The 18,567-nt window shown below is 43.3% G+C and overlaps 1 protein-coding gene across 1 annotated transcript in view; it reads right to left on the reverse strand.

The window, feature by feature from the left end:
- Positions 1-18,567, reverse strand: part of LOC128689852 (calcitonin gene-related peptide type 1 receptor-like) — a 53,310-nt gene that overhangs the window by 20,255 nt on the left and 14,488 nt on the right. Inside the window, exons 5-9 of the mRNA XM_070087697.1 lie at positions 17,093-17,184; positions 5,335-5,441; positions 4,760-4,889; positions 4,235-4,391; positions 1,825-1,955 (exon numbers count right to left, since the gene is read on the reverse strand). Of these exons, the coding sequence (XP_069943798.1) occupies positions 1,825-1,955; positions 4,235-4,391; positions 4,760-4,889; positions 5,335-5,441; positions 17,093-17,184 (617 nt within the window). The remainder of the gene's footprint in view (positions 1-1,824; positions 1,956-4,234; positions 4,392-4,759; positions 4,890-5,334; positions 5,442-17,092; positions 17,185-18,567) is intronic.

An 18,567-nucleotide genomic window follows, 5' to 3' on the forward strand; every position in this document is an offset into this window, starting at 1 on the left:
GGGAAGACACAGTAGAGGGACATGAAGACACAGTAGAGGGACGTGAAGACACAGTAGAGGGACGTGAAGACACAGTAGAGGGACGTGAAGACACAGTAGAGGGACGTGAAAACACAGTAGAGGGACGGGAAGACACAGTAGAGGGACATGAAGACACAGTAGAGGGACATGAAGACACAGTAGAGGGACGGGAAGACACAGTAGAGGGACATGAAGACACAGTAGAGGGACGTGAAGACACAGTAGAGGGACGTGAAAACACAGTAGAGGGACGGGAAGACACAGTAGAGGGACATGAAGACACAGTAGAGGGACATGAAGACACAGTAGAGGGACGTGAAAACACAGTAGAGGGACGTGAAGACACAGTAGAGGGACGTGAAAACACAGTAGAGGGACGTGAAGACACAGTAGAGGGACGGGAAGACACAGTAGAGGGACGGGAAGACACAGTAGAGGGACGTGAAAACACAGTAGAGGGACGTGAAGACACAGTAGAGGGACGGGAAGACACAGTAGAGGGACGTGAAAACACAGTAGAGGGACGTGAAGACACAGTAGAGGGACGTGAAAACACAGTAGAGGGACGTGAAGACACAGTAGAGGGACGTGAAAACACAGTAGAGGGACATGAAGACACAGTAGAGGGACGTGAAAACACAGTAGAGGGACGTGAAGACACAGTAGAGGGACGTGAAAACACAGTAGAGGGACGTGAAGACACAGTAGAGGGACGTGAAAACACAGTAGAGGGACGTGAAGACACAGTAGAGGGACGGGAAGACACAGTAGAGGGACGGGAAGACACAGTAGAGGGACGGGAAGACACAGTAGAGGGACGGGAAGACACAGTAGAGGGACGGGAAGACACAGTAGAGGGACGGGAAGACACAGTAGAGGGACGGGAAGACACAGTAGAGGGACGTGAAGACACAGTAGAGGGACGGGAAGACACAGTAGAGGGACGTGAAAACACAGTAGAGGGACGGGAAGACACAGTAGAGGGACGTGAAGACACAGTAGAGGGACGGGAAGACACAGTAGAGGGACGGGAAGACACAGTAGAGGGACGGGAAGACACAGTAGAGGGACGGGAAGACACAGTAGAGGGACGGGAAGACACAGTAGAGGGACGGGAAGACACAGTAGAGGGACGTGAAGACACAGTAGAGGGACGGGAAGACACAGTAGAGGGACGTGAAGACACAGTAGAGGGACGGGAAGACACAGTAGAGGGACGGGAAGACACAGGAAGAGAGGCTCCGTGTAGAGTTCTCAGAGCGAAATATTGTCACAATCAAAACCATTACCAGCTTCGATGTTGATGAGGGGCTCTTGATCCAAGGAAATAGAAGTTATCCTCCCTTTCCTTGGGATAGAACCTGAGTGTTTGTCATTCCATTCCGAGTGAATGGAAAGTGAAATGAGTTGCATGAGGCAGAATTTGATGTAAGGTCTGTACGCAGTTTCAGTATCAGGTACGATTGGACCCGAGAGGGAAGCGAGACGTAAGGCCAGCCAACTGAAACTTTAATAATAATAATAATAATAATAATAATAATAATAATAATAATAATAATATTATTATTATTATTATTATTATTATTATTATTATTATTATTATTATTATTATTATTATTATAATAGGTACCCCCCTCCGAAAGGGAGGTTCCTTGATGCTGGTGAGGGGCTCTTGATCTAGGGAATTGGATCTGTTCTCCAGTTCCTTGAATTGAGCCTGAATGCCTTCCATCCCCCCTCCCCCTCACAGACGCTGTATAATCCGTACGGGTTTAACGCTCCCAAATTAATAATAATACGTACCATGAGGGCAGTTGCCATAGGAGCTACGAGGATCCAGGCGTATGGTAGACCACCATACCCTCGCCAGCAGTGAACCTCATGGTGGAGAGACATGGTAGCTGCCCAGGCCAGGATGAACACTAGCGGAGCTCCTGTCATGGTGAACACCACAGTAAAAAATAAAAAAAAAAGGCGCGCGCACGCACTTTCTCTCAGAAGTAGATAGTGTAATAGTCCCTAAACTCTGGTGGTAACACAATGGTACAATACACCGATAGTATGTTAATAAGACAATGCGGGTTATGGGATTTTATTGTGAAGTCGCTGCCTCACCAGGGACTTTATCAGTTCACACAGTGCACAAGGTGTTGATAAGTGCTGAGGAGAGGTCCCACTGGAACATACTAGGCAGGTCTGTCGAATCTGCAGTAATCGCCACTACTCTCCAGCCCCGTGTCTGGTGCTCTTTGTCAGCTAATATAACCACTGGTGGACGAAACGTCTTCACAAAAATATGACTTTATCCTCTCTTATTTACACTAAGATGTGACGCAGAAGACAGTGACTGAACCCGCCTACGATCTAGTAGTAACTTTATATTTTCTTTCTATTTTAATTTTCTAAATGATTACATACCCTGAACCCAGCCTATAGTGTACGTAGTAGATAGTGACTGAACCCAGCCTGTGGTGTACGTAGTAGATAGTGATCGAACCCAGCCTATAGTGTACGTAGTAGATAGTGAATGAACCCAGCCTATAGTGTACGTAGTAGATAGTAACTGAACCCAGCCTATAGTGTACGTAGTAGATAGTGACTGAACCCAGCCTGTGGTGTACGTAGTAGATAGTGAATGAACCCAGCCTATAGTGTACGTAGTAGATAGTAACTGAACCCAGCCTGTAGTGTACGTAGTAGATAGTGACTGAACCCAGCCTATAGTGTACGTAGTAGATAGTACTGAACCCAGCCTATAGTGTACGTAGTAGATAGTGACTGAACCCAGCCTATAGTGTACGTAGTAGATAGTGACTGAACCCAGCCTGTGGTGTACGTAGTAGATAGTGACTGAACCCAGCCTATAGTGTACGTAGTAGATAGTGACTGAACCCAGCCTATAGTGTACGTAGTAGATAGTGACTGAACCCAGCCTATAGTGTACGTAGTAGATAGTGACTGAACCCAGCCTATAGTGTACGTAGTAGATAGTGACTGAACCCAGCCTGTGGTGTACGTAGTAGATAGTGACTGAACCCAGCCTGTGGTGTACGTAGTAGATAGTGACTGAACCCAGCCTATAGTGTACGTAGTAGATAGTGACTGAACCCAGCCTATAGTGTACGTAGTAGATAGTAACTGAGCCCAGCCTATAGTGTACGTAGTAGATAGTGACTGAACCCAGCCTGTGGTGTACGTAGTAGATAGTGACTGAACCCAGCCTATAGTGTACGTAGTAGATAGTAACTGAACCCAGCCTATAGTGTACGTAGTAGATAGTGACTGAACCCAGCCTATAGTGTACGTAGTAGATAGTGACTGAACCCAGCCTATAGTGTACGTAGTAGATAGTGACTGAACCCAGCCTATAGTGTACGTAGTAGATAGTAACTGAACCCAGCCTATAGTGTACGTAGTAGATAGTGACTGAACCCAGCCTATAGTGTACGTAGTAGATAGTGACTGAACCCAGCCTATAGTGTACGTAGTAGATAGTGACTGAACCCAGCCTATAGTGTACGTAGTAGATAGTGACTGAACCCAGCCTATAGTGTACGTAGTAGATAGTGACTGAACCCAGCCTATAGTGTACGTAGTAGATAGTGACTGAACCCAGTCTGTAGTGTACGTAGTAGATAGTGACTGAACCCAATCTGTGGTGTACGTAGTAGATAGTGACTGAACCCAATCTGTGGTGTACGTAGTAGATAGTGACTGAACCCAGTCTGTGGTGTACGTAGTAGATAGTGACTGAACCCAGTCTGTGGTGTACGTAGTAGATAGTGACTGAACCCAGTCTGTGGTGTACGTAGTAGATAGTGACTGAACCCAGTCTGTGGTGTACGTAGTAGATAGTGACTGAACCCAGTCTGTGGTGTAGTAGATAGTGACTGACCCCAGTCTGTGGTGTAGTAGATAGTGACTGACCCCATTCTGTGGTGTAGTAGATAGTGACTGACCCCATTCTGTGGTGTAGTAGATAGTGACTGACCCCAGTCTGTGGTGTAGTAGATAGTGACTGACCCCATTCTGGGGTGTAGTAGATAGAGTCTGACCCGTCTGTGGTGTAGTAGATAGTGACTGACCCCATTCTGTGGTGTAGTAGATAGTGACTGACCCCATTCTGTGGTGTAGTAGATAGTGACTGACCCCAGCCTATGGTGCATTAGATAGTGACTGACCCCAGCCTATGGTGCATTAGATAGTGACTGACCCCAGCCTATGGTGTAGTAGATCGCAAAGGGAGCTCCGGAGTCGAAGACATTGGAGGTGAGTCTGGAGTGAAGGAAGAGGCCCTCCACGAACATCCAGTTGATGGAGGTCATCTGAGCGTACATAGTGAGTGCCAGCAGTGTCTTACACACCCAGTCCTGCAACACACACAGTGTTAGTCCTGCAACACACACACACACACCCGCACGCACACACACACACACAGAGTGTTAGTCTAGCAACACACACGCAGTGTTAGTTCTGCAACTCGCCAACACGCAGTGTTAGTAACATTTGGATTGAATTCAATACATCTTGGATTGAATCTAATGCTACCACTTGGATTGAATCCAACGCTACCACTTTTATTAAATCCAATACTACTTTGATTGAATCCAGTACCACTTGAACTGAATCCAGTATCAATACTAGTGATACCGTTAAAAGTACTCCCCGAGGTGCTGGTGCTGTACATCATAGCATTAGCCTATGGTTTACCGCCCGTGTAGTGAAGATAGGCACTCACCACGTCGCGATAGGTGTTGGTGTGACGGTGGAAGATGAAGGGTTCACTGAGGACGAGCATCACCAGGAAGTGTATGATGAGAGACACCACCAGGTTCCTGTGTACCCGCAGTCGGTCACACTCCAGCGTCCTGCGTCGCGGCGCGTTGCGTGAGGACAGGAAGTATGTGTGTGAGACAATGTGCTAAGTACTTACTATGTGAGACACTGTGGCATAATGTGAACTATTATGTGAGATATCAGAGTTATATGACGCATTATTTTTGTCTCGTTCTTTGTAAATATAATAATAATAATAATAATAATAATAATAATAATAATAATAATAATAATAATAATAATAATAATAAAGGTCAGTATTTAAAATATTTTTAATAGTATTTTGATGAAGTTTTTTTTTACAATGATGATAGCAGAAGTATTATTTATAATAATTATTATATTAGTTATTAATAATATTATTAAGGATAAGCATAAGTCATATTATTATTATTATTATTATTATTTATTATTATTATTATTATTATTATTATTATTATAAAAATAGCTTGTGACTTGGACTGGTGTGAGGCTCACCTGAAGTAGGTGAAGATGAAGATGGTGAGGGAGAGAGTGAGAAGGGAGAAGATGGCACCGATGAATGTGATGTATCTGACAGCCTCCACCAGTCGTGATGACCTGGGCTGTGTTGGTGGGAGGGAGGGATGGAAGGAAGAAGGGAAGCAGGGAGGGAAGGAAGAAGGGAAGGAATTAGGGAAGGAACAAGAGAGAGAAAAAATAAGAACACGTGGGAGGGGAAACACTGGAATATAATACTCTCTCTCTCTCTCTCTCTCTTTCTCTCCATGTACATTATATTCCACCTCCATCTACACTATTGTGTGCCTGTCCTCACAGGAGGGAGGGACCGTAATAGAGGTGAAGGATCTTCCTCCAAGGACATGGAGATGTTTGGATCAAAACTGATGCCTCTCATTTCCAAAGTTAAATCCTCTACAGATTTAGCTCTTCCCTATTGTGGAAGGCGGCCAGAACAACCTCTGGGAAATATGATGTAATCAAGTTTTGATTTAATATATAAATATATATATATATATATATTATATATATATATATATATATATATATATATATATATATATATATATATATATATACATATATATATATATAGTGTGAAAGCTCTGTGATGTGATTGGTCTTTTAAATGCTAATATTTTGCCTGTGTAAACTCTAATTTGTTTGTTTTTAATATAGCGGGGAAGCAAAAAATAAATATTTAATCCGTAACATAACATTTTAAAGCTATATATAAAACCAGAGACAATGACATTATATTCCTCTCATATTCTGACGCACCACTTAATGTGCGTCACGCTGATCCCTTCACTATGTACGTCACGCTGCTCCCATCACTATGTGCGTCACGCTGTCCCCTTCACTATGTGCGTCACGTTGCTCCCTTCACTATGTGCGTCACGCTGCTCCCTTCACTATGTACGTCACGCTGCTCCCATCACTATGTGCGTCACGCTGTCCCCTTCACTATGTGCGTCACGTTGCTCCCTTCACTATGTGCGTCACGCTGATCCCTTCACTATGTACGTCACGCTGCTCCCATCACTATGTGCGTCACGCTGTCCCCTTCACTATGTGCGTCACGTTGCTCCCTTCACTATGTGCGTCACGCTGCTCCCTTCACTATGTGCGTCACGCTGTTCCCTTCACTATGTGCGTCACGTTGCTCCCTTCACTATGTGCGTCACGCTGCTCCCTTCACTATGTGCGTCACGCTGCTCCTTTCACTATATGCGTCACGCTGTTCCCTTCACTATGTGCGTCACGCTGCTCCTTTCACTATGTGCGTCACGCTGCTCCCTTCACTATGTGCGTCACGCTGTTCCCTTCACTATGTGCGTCACGCTGCTCCCTTCACTATGTGCGTCACGCTGCTCCCTTCACTATGTGCGTCACGCTGCTCCCATCACTATGTGCGTCACGCTGCTCCCTTCACTATGTGCGTCACGTTGCTCCCTTCACTATGTGCGTCACGCTGTTCTCTTCACTATGTGTGTCACGCTGTTCTCTTCACTATGTGCGTCACGCTGCTCCCTTCACTATGTGCGTCACGCTGCTCCCTTCACTATGTGCGTCACGTTGCTCCCTTCACTATGTGCGTCACGCTGCTCCCATCACTATGTGCGTCACGCTGCTCCCATCACTATGTGCGTCACGCTGTTCTCTTCACTATGTATGTCACGCTGTTCTCTTCACTATGTGCGTCACGCTGCTCCCTTCACTATGTGCGTCACGCTGCTCCCTTCACTATGTGCGTCACGTTGCTCCCTTCACTATGTGCGTCACGCTGCTCCCATCACTATGTACGTCACGCTGCTCCCATCACTATGTGCGTCACGCTGCTCCCTTCACTATGTGCGTCACGCTGCTCCCTTCACTATGTGCGTCACGCTGCTCCCTTCACTATGTGCGTCACGCTGCTCCCTTCACTATGTGCGTCACGCTGCTCCCATCACTATGTGTGTCACGCTGTTCTCTTCACTATGTGCGTCACGCTGCTCCCTTCACTATGTGCGTCACGTTGCTCCCTTCACTATGTGTGTCACGCTGCTCCCTTCACTATGTGCGTCACGCTGCTCCCTTCACTATGTGTGTCACGCTGCACCCTTCACTATGTGTGTCACGCTGCTCCCTTCACTATGTGTGTCACGCTGCACCCTTCACTATGTGTGTGTCACGCTGCTCCCTTCACTATGAGCGTCACGCTGCTCCCTTCACTATGTGTGTCACGCTGCACTCTTCACTATGTGTGTCACGCTGCACCCTTCACTATGTGTGTCATGCTGCACCCTTCACTATGTGTGTCACGCTGCACTCTTCACTACGTGTGTCACGCTGCACCCTTCACTATGTGTCACGCTGCTCCCTTCACTATGTGTGTCACGCTGCTCTCTTCACTATGTGTCACGCTGCTCCCTTCACTATGAGCGTCCCGCTGCTCCCTTCACTATGTGTGTCACGCTGCACCCTTCACTATGTGTGTCACGCTGCTCTCTTCACTGTGTGTGTCACGCTGCTCCCTTCACTGTGTGTCACGCTGCTCCCTTCACTATCAGCAGGCGGAGAGGTCTTCTATCAAAGCTGTGATGGATCACTGTTGAGTGCTCACTGTGTTGTGTTTGCGGTGAGGGGGATGGGTCGAGTCTCGGCTAGCTCCTGGCCCAGCATCTTAAGCTACAATCGACGGCATTATTGGTGGGCCTTATCGTATCTACTCTTGAAACTGTATTGTGTGTGTGTGTGTGTGTGTGTGTGTGTGTGTGTGTGTGTGTGTGTGTGTGTGTGTGTGTGTGTGTGTGTGTGTGTACTCGCCTATTTGTATTTGCAGGGGTCGATTCACAGCTCCTGGACCTTCCTCTTCCCTGGTCGCTACTAGGTCCACTCTCCCTGCTTCAACGTACATCTTAAAGCTGTGTGTGTGTGTGTGTGTGTGTGTGTGTGTGTGTGTGTGTGTGTGTGTGTGTGTGTGTGTGTGTGTGTGTGTGTGTGTGTGTGTGTGTGTGTGTGTGTGTGTGTGTCTGAAAAGGGAAGAACAGGTGAAAGTAAGAGACTGTCGCTTTCAGACGATTCTTGATGTTTTTTTTTACCCGAAGCTGCACTTTTATTTTTATCTAATTAATGGCAGGAAGTTGCGAGGGCTGCAAGGGCTGTAATTAGCATAATCTTACCTATAAAGTTTTAGGCCCGCGCGCTGGTCGACCCTACGATCGATGACTTGTTAAATCACCGTAACCCAGCGCCCAGCTGCCCCGCCGCTCCGTAACACGGATATATGCAGCGTTGTGGGCCAACACCAGGCTCGTGTTATGGCGATGACCAGCATTAGTTGATTGGTCTCGTGCTGATACTTACATTATCTGGGAAGCGTATTTCTGGGCCTCGCCTGATCATCGCTTACCAGCTTCTTAGTTTAGTCGTCAGGGTAGTGAGGAAAAAAGCTGACGGGCTTCTTGTGTGATAAGATGAGACGCTTATTGGTGCCAGCGCTATGGCTGAGATGTAGCCAGACATGTGAGTTGCTACACCTCATGGTCCAGTGGTGGACCACGGCAGTGGTGGCCACTGTCTCACAAGTGGTGGTATGTGGACCTAGTTGATGGTCTTATTGTGGACCCCAATGGAAATAAGTCAGTCTGACTTCTTTTGGCTTATCCTAGGTTCTCTACACATATGCTACTGTGTATGATAATTCTATGTAACTGTATTTGTGTATACCTGAATAAACTTACTTACTGACCACTGTAACGTTTCGATGGTCGAGAATCGACCGAAATGCTCAAATAACTCCGGGCTTTTCCACGAAAGAAACAAGTAATGTAAGTCAGTCTCTGTAACACTGATGTATCTTTCTAGATATAATTTTTTTGTGTATTTAGGAGGGACCGAAACGTCGTGTGAAGTTTCTTCTCTTGGTTAGGAATTACTGGTGTGTTGTTCCATGGTGTTGCTCTAGCCACGGTAATGCTCTAGCCACGGTATTGTTCTAGCTATGGTATTGTTCTAGCCATGGTATTGCTCGAGCAACTGTATAATTCCAGCCACGGTATTGTTCCAGCCACAGTATTGTTCCAGCCACAGTATTGTTCCAGCTACGGAATTACTCCAGCCACGGTATTGTTTCAGCTTCGGTATTGTTCCTGCCACAGTATTGTTCCAGCCACGATGTTGTTCCACCCACAATATTGTTCCTGCCACAGTATTGTTTCAGCCACGATGTTGTTCCACCCACAATATTGTTCCAGCCTCGGCACTGTTCTAACCACCGTTTTGTTTGACGTATATTTGTTCATAAGAGTTACCCACCTAACCTAACCTAAATTAGCGCTGCTTTAAGCCATGCCTATAATAAACTGTGCCTTCATTGACCACTTATAAGATTTAATAGCCTCCTTAAATGCTGCACGATTATTAATCGTCGTAATAGTTACCAAGGATATATAATTCCGGTATAATAGTTCCCAGGGATATAATCAAGGTATTATCGTTGCCAGGGATATTCTTGAAGTAACACGCACACGTTACAGTTTAAAGAATATTTTACAATGTATAAATTCCTCACTAATTCCACACACAGAAGATATATATGCTGAGAGGTGCATTTCTCTCAATGTATTTATATACAGTGAGAGTTTACTTTAATTCCTGTTTTTAAGGACTGAAGTATTCTTGTCGTGTGGTAAACAGGTTACCATGCAGCCTTAATGATCCTCGTGTAGTTGATAGGCTTTAAACCCCATTTGCCTAGCAACCTAATTCTACAATGTGAGATAAACGCTGACTCTCTGTTATTTTACGTGCCAACATTGAATATTATTCTCAATCCAAATTTTGCAACTGGCTTTAATTAACGTGACTTTTTTTTTTTGCCTGACGTGATTTAACATGACTTTCTGCCTCCCAATTTGCATATGACGTAACTATTTTTATTTCCATTATGATGTTCAGTGGGAAGCGCACACGTGACGTGATTAAACGGAGTTTTGTGGCTTAAATTCTTTTTCCGTCAGTTGTAATAAATATGAGCCGTCACTGTTCACTCTCCGAGGTAGCTAGCTTGTTATGTTCACATATGTTAACACTGAAGTAGAACCTGTGTTTATTACATATGTTGGTGATAGTGAGAACATCACTATGAATGCCAATATTTGGATCAACACCGCTGCTGCTGATACACAGGACCGTAATATATAATATATAATATATATATATATATATATATATATATATATATATATATATATATATATATATATATATATATATATATATATATATATATATATATATATATATATATATATATATAGGTAGATAGATAGATAATGAAGAGTAGTAAGTGTGGATGTGTTTTATGGTGAGGCAGGTAAACAGTGTGGGTGGGTGTTGCCTGGAACTTGACTGGATCATTATTCTAACGGCTGATTTCTGGTGGGTAACAAGAGGTTTCAGGTGATTTGCTGTAGCAGAGCCTCAACCACAAGTACCGTAAGTGAAGTAAGTATATATTGAATGGTAGTAGTACAGAGTGAGTACTGTTGTGTGTGGAACAAAATAACTTGTTTTTGATAGAATTTCCACAGATTTGAACATTTTCTAAGACATCTGTTGGATGCGACTGCTGAATTTCGGGTTGCCGTCAAGGTAAATATAAAAAAAAATTCCCTTTTTTTTTTTGTCTGTGTGAATTTTTTTTTAGGTTGAAATTAATATTTTGAACTTATTCCCAAACAACACGTAGGTCTTGTTGGTTGCCATCCAGGAAGGAATCTTTACGAGCTGCTCGTTGACTATGTTGTTGAAGACAACCGATCTGGATTACATGTGACAAATGTTGTGTCATCCACAAACAAAACTGATTTAATTAAGTTACTAAAAGGCATTTTGTGGGTTTTAATATATACGAGGAATAATAGTGAGCCAAGGACACTACCCTGAGGCACCCCTATATTGATAGTTTGTGTTAATGACGTAAACTATAGGGATCTACAATGAGCTATAGTGAGGCTTGTGATCTCTCAAGGACTCTATATAGAGGGTTCTGATGACCTGTTATATGATATATATTGACTTATAATGTGACTCACGAAATCGTAATGACACGATTGCAAACAAACCTTACCACGGGGGGTTTGAACCCGCGGTCAGAGAGTCTCAGAACTCCAGGCCGTCGCGTTAGCCACTGGACCAGCTAGCCACAACAAGATTAAGTAAGTAAGTTTATTCAGGTATACACAAATACAGTTACATAGAATTATCATACATAGCAGCATATGTGTAGAGAACCTAGGATAACCCAAAAAAGTCAGACAGAGTGACTTATTTCCATTGGGGTCCTATTACCTTATTATTATAATATAAAGGTTATAATATTTTCTTATTATTCTACAATGAAGATAACATCTTATTATCATACTAAAAAGACTATCTACTACACCAAGGTCATTAAGACTATCTACAATACGAGGGTCATTACTAAGAATAAGGTAAAATTTACACGTATGTTAGCTAAAAAAATAAAAAAATATTCCCCTCCCTTTCTGTAGCTACAAGCTGTATAGTCCTTGTGGCTTAGCGCTTCTTTTTGATTATAATAATAATAATCTGTAGCTTCATTCATCAGACACCTTTTGGCACTCTTCTTGAACTGGTTCATGCTATGACTGGCTTTGACATGTGCGGGTAGTCTGTTCCATTCCTTTATTGCTGTACAATAAAAGGTGTTTGAAGCCTGGCCAATGACTGTGGGTACTACAAAGTTGTGCTCTCTCCCCCTAGTACTATGATTGCTTTGGTTCCCAACCTTGACAAAATTGACAGCAAGATATTCTGGACACTGTTTGTGAGCAATTTTATAAACATGATTTAGCTTCAGTTGTTTTACTCTGTCTTCAACATTCAGCATATCCAACTGCTGTAATTCATCCTGGCCTACATGTTCTCTTGGTCCCAGCCCCAGGATGAATCTTACGATTTTGTTCTGGGTGATTTGCAGTCTATCTTTCAGTTTTTTTGTCAAGGCAGAGTACCATGAAGAGCAAGCGTAATCCATATGGCATTGTATAAGGGCTAGACATAGGGTCCTGCGAGCCTCAGTAGGTAGACACTGTGCTTGTCTATACAGGAACTTCAGTCTGGCAATTCGCTTTCTTTACTACACTGTTCCCTATCAATTCTCCTGACATGCATGGGTCAAAGGGGATTCCCAGATATTTTACTGATGAAACCTAAGTGATGGGCTCCCCATTACACTGGACATTAAAATTATTTACCCTTCTCAGTTTATGTTTCGTGCCAAAGAGATTGGCTTCAGTTTTCTCGAGGTGTAATGATAGTTTGTTGTCTACTAACCATTTGCTGCAGGACTCCAGTTCCAGAGTTAAAACATTAGCTATATCTTGTGGGTCTTTACCTGACACTAACAGGGCACTGTCATCTGCATACAGTAGGAGTTTGCACTTGACACTGATAGGCATGTCACTGACATAACATAAGAATAATAAGGGACCCAGAATACTACCGTGGGGAACTCCACATGTTATCGGCAGGGGTTCTGATTCCGTTTTGTTAATTTTGACAATTTGTCTCCTGTTGCTAAGGTAGGATTTAAACCAGTCTACAGAACCTATACCGATAGCTTAAAGTTTCTTACATAATATATTGTGGTTGACAGTATCGAAGGCCTTTTGCAGGTCTAAGGTTACCATACCTATGAGGTTCCCCTTTGACATTTCAGTTCTTATGTAATCCATCAGATTAATTAGGGAGGTGTCGGTTGAGTAAGATCTTCTAAAGCCCGATTGATAGTTATGGAGAATGTTGTCATTAAGGTACTTAACTACTTGAGAGTACACCGCCCTCTCTAGAATTTTGGTTATTATACTGAGTATACTAACAGGCCTATAGTTGTTGACATCTGACCTACTATTTTTCTTGAAGATAGGAGTAACTCTGGCCTCCTTGAACCCCTCCGTACGGTATTAGTGGTGATTGATAGATTTATTATGTGAGCAATAGGGATTGACAGTTCAGAAGCACCATCTTTTAGGAACTTAGACGGGATGTTATCAGGGGCTGTGCTCTTAGTTGGGTTTAACCTGCTTAGTTCTTTCTGAATAAAGTCATGAGATACACTTACTAGTTGACAACTGTTTGGGGTTACCCCTTTATTGGTATAGTATGTTTGAAACTTGTCAGAGTCTGTGTTAAAGGTATTTGATGCAGCTGGTAGTTTACTTACTAGTGTTGATGCAGCAGATGTGTAGTAGGAATTAAAGCAATTTGCCACCTTAGATGTTTCGTGGCATACCTCATTATCGATAGTGAGTATTATGTTAGACCTATCTACTGGCTTATGGCTATACCCCAACTGTTTTAGTTGTTGCCAGAGCTTTCTGGGGTTATGCTTATACTCTTCAATTTTTGAGCAATAGTGCTTTGCCTTTGCTCCTTTTATAAGTCTCTGTACTCTGTTCCTCACCCTTTGGAATTCATTTAGTGCTGCAATATCCTGTCTGCTTGCTTAAAATCTTTTTTGCAGCTTGTCTCTGAATTTCATATTATCTAATATATCAGCATTCATCCAGGGTTCAGTTCTTCGTTTAATCCTAACCTCTTTAACTGGTACAATATTATCAAGGATGGTAGCGAACATTGTTTTGAATTTTTCCCAGGCATCGTTTACGTCCGTGCAACTTGTTATCACTGTCCAGTCACAATTGTGTAGCCTATTTACCAGTGTTTCTTTGCTGTAGTTTCTAGTTGACTTCATTTTTATTGTCCTGTGTAGGCCTATCCTATCCCTAGTGATTTTCCTGGTGCAATAAATGATGAAATGATCACGAAGACCTGTGGTAATGACGCCTGACTGACTATGTTCTCAGAGCGGTTACAGAGTATGTAGTCAATTAGGGTGGCTGAGAACTGTGTGATCCGGGTTGGTGTATTAATTAGTTGAGTGTAACTATTTAAACCTAGAATTTGCTTATACCTTTTGCATAGCCCGTTATTTTACTGCTGAAAACAGATATTGAAGTCGCCCAGTATTATTGTCTCGCATTTTTTTTCAAATCCGGACAATACTCTGGAAAAGTCTTCTAAGAACTGGTCCTGGGTAGGAGGGCGGTAACTAGTTCCTACTAAGATGGGTTTGGTCTTGGGAAGCAGCACTTCAAACCATAGAATCTCCAGTTTATTGTTATTTAAATCAGGTCTTGGGTTGTAAGCTAAGTCATTTCTAATGTAGACACATACTCCACCACCCTTTCTGTTCCTATCTAAGCGTTTTATATTGTAACCATCTATTTTGACCTCGTCGTCAGTCACCGTATCATCCAACCAGGATTCAGAGATGGTTATAACTGCCGCCCTAATTTTGTTAGCTAGAATCCTAATCTCTGCCAATTTAGGAAGAAGTGATCTTGCATTGACATGAATAAAGTGAAGGCCTGTTTTCATAAAACAATCATAATCATCAATATATGGCAATGGGTCATTTGTATTAAAATTAGGTAAATCAATGTCATCACTGCTAAAGGGTAACTGTGCCAAAGTGCATTTGTTACACACAAAATGAATTCTGGCACCGTTGCTATAATTGTACATACATCCATCATGCACCCACCCCTTACATATTTTACATAAGGTGCCTTTTCTGTTTTTCATGCGTACTTTAGTACAGTGTATGCACCTGTTTGGTAGTGTTTGAGATAATAATGGCTGTATTGTCTCATATTGACCTATGTATGCATTACATATGGAGTTAAGGTTATCATTCCTAGCTACTAGACCGTCACTATCACCGTCATTTATCTGTCTGTTTTGCCTCTGCACAATAGTTTGAGGTCCTGGAGTAATTTGGATATCACCACTTAAGAGCGCTACAATAAGAGCTGTGTGCCACTATTTTTATTTGGGTATGCGGTGTTGCCATACCTTGCGGCGATAGTGACATTTACTTTTCTGGTAGGATGGCAACTGTTGGGCTTTTACTGTCCAGGGCGCTGTTACTCCATTCACCTTTTCCAGCCCCCATGACTGATTTCTTTCTTCGTGGAATTGAAGAAGAAAGATAAATATAATTATTGCAGCCTGTACCCCCCTAATGCCTGCCATTTTCACTCTTCGCTCTTTTACTCATATACAATAATATTTATTTCTCTTTTCCAGTCCCTAGTACACTTAGTATCTGCTTTAGCAATCACCACTGAATTACTAGTAAAATTTCCTCTTCCAAGCCCTCTTCACTGCTCACTTTTCCCTTAACTTCACAAACCCCTTTCAGTTAACCCCTTATTACACACTCCCCTTCCCACCTCACTTCACAGTCCGGCTTCACCTATTAACTTCTAACTCCTTTCAATTCTGGTAGACCAGAAAGGTTTAATCAATGGTTTTATCCTTCCAAATCCCCCTCAATTCCATTTATCGGGGGTTGTGTCGTGTTGTTGACTGCCTGACCTGGTCTGCTGACTCGGCCATTTTTAAAACACTGAGGGAAGTAAACGCCACCTACAACCTGACTTTCCTTGAGTTTATAGATATATTTGGCGTTTTCTGCTATGATTCTCTCACTGTACACTGGTCAGCTGAATATAGGTCAACTACTAAAACATTAACCTTGACTGTTTACCTATTCACTTCTTTCTCACGACTGGCACTGAGGGATAACCGTCCCATAACCTTGGAGTTTTGTACTGTTGATTTGACGATGTCTCCTGTGTTTCCCTCTCGTTAGCACTGATACAGGTGATATGATGGTGGTACAGATATGATGCTACTGTCAACAGATGAACGTCAGTAAAGATGAGAATTTCACTTCGCTAGTTGTACGTCTGGCAGTAGCTGCTGTTTGGATGCCGGTCAGCCATGTTTAAATGCTCAATTCTTTCCCTCGTTTGGCACTGAGGAAAAAAGTCCTACAGACCTGTCATTTCCTTGGAGTTTTGTTGATCAAGTTTTCTGCCATGTTGTCTTCCCGTTGAACACTGGTGCAGTTGATATGGAGGTCAGTTATTTCATTGTAGTGGAAAACGTCTCATGTCTGGTTCACGTCTGGCAGCAGGTCTGATACTTGAATGCCGGTCCCTATTTTGTCATATTTAGTCCATTTCGTTGTCGTCACCGTCAGTTTTTATGTCACTATAGGTTTTTTGCATGTTGTTGCAGCAGTACTTGCAATTTGGCCATCACTGGAGTTCGGATAGGCCCAGGGGACGGCAAAATATAGGAGCAGCCTTGTTGCTGCTTGCTGCGGCTGCAACAGTCCAACTAGGTATATTTCTACACCATAGGAAGGTTAGCATAGGCACCACTGTGACCACAAATGCAAGTTTTTACAGACGAATCTCCAGCTAGCGTGGCCGTGACGAACTCTAGCTCAAGTCATGTCATTACGATTTCGTGAGTCATGTTGACGGTATTGAGGGGACTTGAGCTAGAGTTCGTCACGGCCACGCTAGCTGGAGATTCGTCTGTAAAAACTTGCATTTGTGGTCACAATGGTGCCTATGCTAACCTTCCTATGGTGTAGAAATATACCTAGTTGGACGAATCTTATTGTGGCTAGCTGGTCTAGTGGCTAACGCGACGGTCTGGAGTTTTGAGACTCTCTGACCGCGGGTTCAATCCCGCCCGTGGTATGGTTTGACTTATAATGGCCTGGAGTGGCTTTTAATGGCCTGTAGCGCATTACAATGAGCATTAGTGACCTAGACTGATCTGTGGTGGCGTAATCTGACCTGTAGTGACCTAGACTGACCTGGTGGTCGATGACGCTCAGACACTGGGAGTAGTTGGTCCAGTTACCCCACAGCCAGGACCCTGACACGTCGCATTCACGGTACGCCAGCGCTGCAAGTACACGGTACATTGTCATGCTGCACTGTCATGTTATATTGCAATAGTACACTGTAACGGAACTCTCATGGTACAGTGCTGGTACAAAGGTGAATCTTTTTTCTTAACATTTACATTGTAATCCCTGTACAAATAGAAGAAATTTACACAGGTGAATTTACAGTCATATGATGTTAGCTAACCTCAAGGACACATTATATTAAAGGAGAAGAACAGACTCGCGATTAGACAATATTCCAGATCTGTACATGAATGGTATACAATGACGACAAGATAAAGATTTAGACACATATACAACATTTGGGTATCTTCATTTGTAGACGTTTCGCCATCCAGTGGCTTTATCAATACAATTTAAGAACATAATGTGAAGACTGTAGAACTAGATACAAGAGATGAAGTAATCAGTCCCTCGGCCTTAGAGTTGGTGAACAGCACCGAAGTCTTCAAGACTTCGCTGATGGACTGATATAGCTCATCTTCTGTACATAGTTCTACAGGCTTCACATTCTTGAACTGCACTGGTAAAGCCACTGGGTGGCAAAACGTCTGCAAATAAAGATACTTAGATGTTGTACGTGTCAAAATCTTCATTCCAGATCTGGTGTTGACCAGCAGACCTGCTGCACTGCCCTCTACTCTCGCCACAGACACGGTAACCTTCGACCTTTGATGTTCACATGTAATGATTTCGGCTCAGGTGACCATCATCCGTTGAGAGGTCTCGCCTCTTCTGCTTCCGCCTCACCTTAAGGAGAATTTGTATTAACTGTAACCTATGAATGACTTGTTAAAGCTCTACACGGAGAGAAGAGCTGTTCCAGTAAACACTGCAACCTGTGTTGGAGTCTTCACACTTGTCGCCAGTAAACTATTTCTTCAAGACTTAGTGCCCGTACTCTTAAATCTTTCAGAGACGATGTCACGCAGTGACGGTATCTTGGTAATGGTACAATAAAGAGTAGAAGAAATGGAGAGGGGAACGAAGAAGAAAGAGGATACAAAAATAAAATGGAGAAGGTAGTGCAGTGATGGAGGAGGCAATATAGGGGTGGAGGCAGTGTAGTTGTGGAAGAGGCAGTGCAGTTGTGGAGGAGGCAGTACAGAGGTGGAGAAGGCAGTATAGTAGTGGGGGCAGTATAGTAGTGGAGGCAGTATAGTAGCGGAAAAGGCAGTATAGTAGCGAAGGTAGTATTATAATAGTGGGGGCAGTATATTAGTGGAGAAGGCAGAATAGTAGTGCAGGCAGTATAGTAGTGGAGGCAGTATAGTAGTGGGGGCAGTATATTAGTGGAGAAGGCAGAATAGTAGTGCAGGCAGTATAGTAGTGGAGGCAGTATAGTAGTGGAGAAGGCAGTATAGCAGTGAAGGCAGTAT

The sequence above is a fragment of the Cherax quadricarinatus genome, chromosome 22 (assembly GCF_038502225.1).
Source record: "Cherax quadricarinatus isolate ZL_2023a chromosome 22, ASM3850222v1, whole genome shotgun sequence".
NCBI lineage: Eukaryota > Metazoa > Arthropoda > Malacostraca > Decapoda > Parastacidae > Cherax > Cherax quadricarinatus.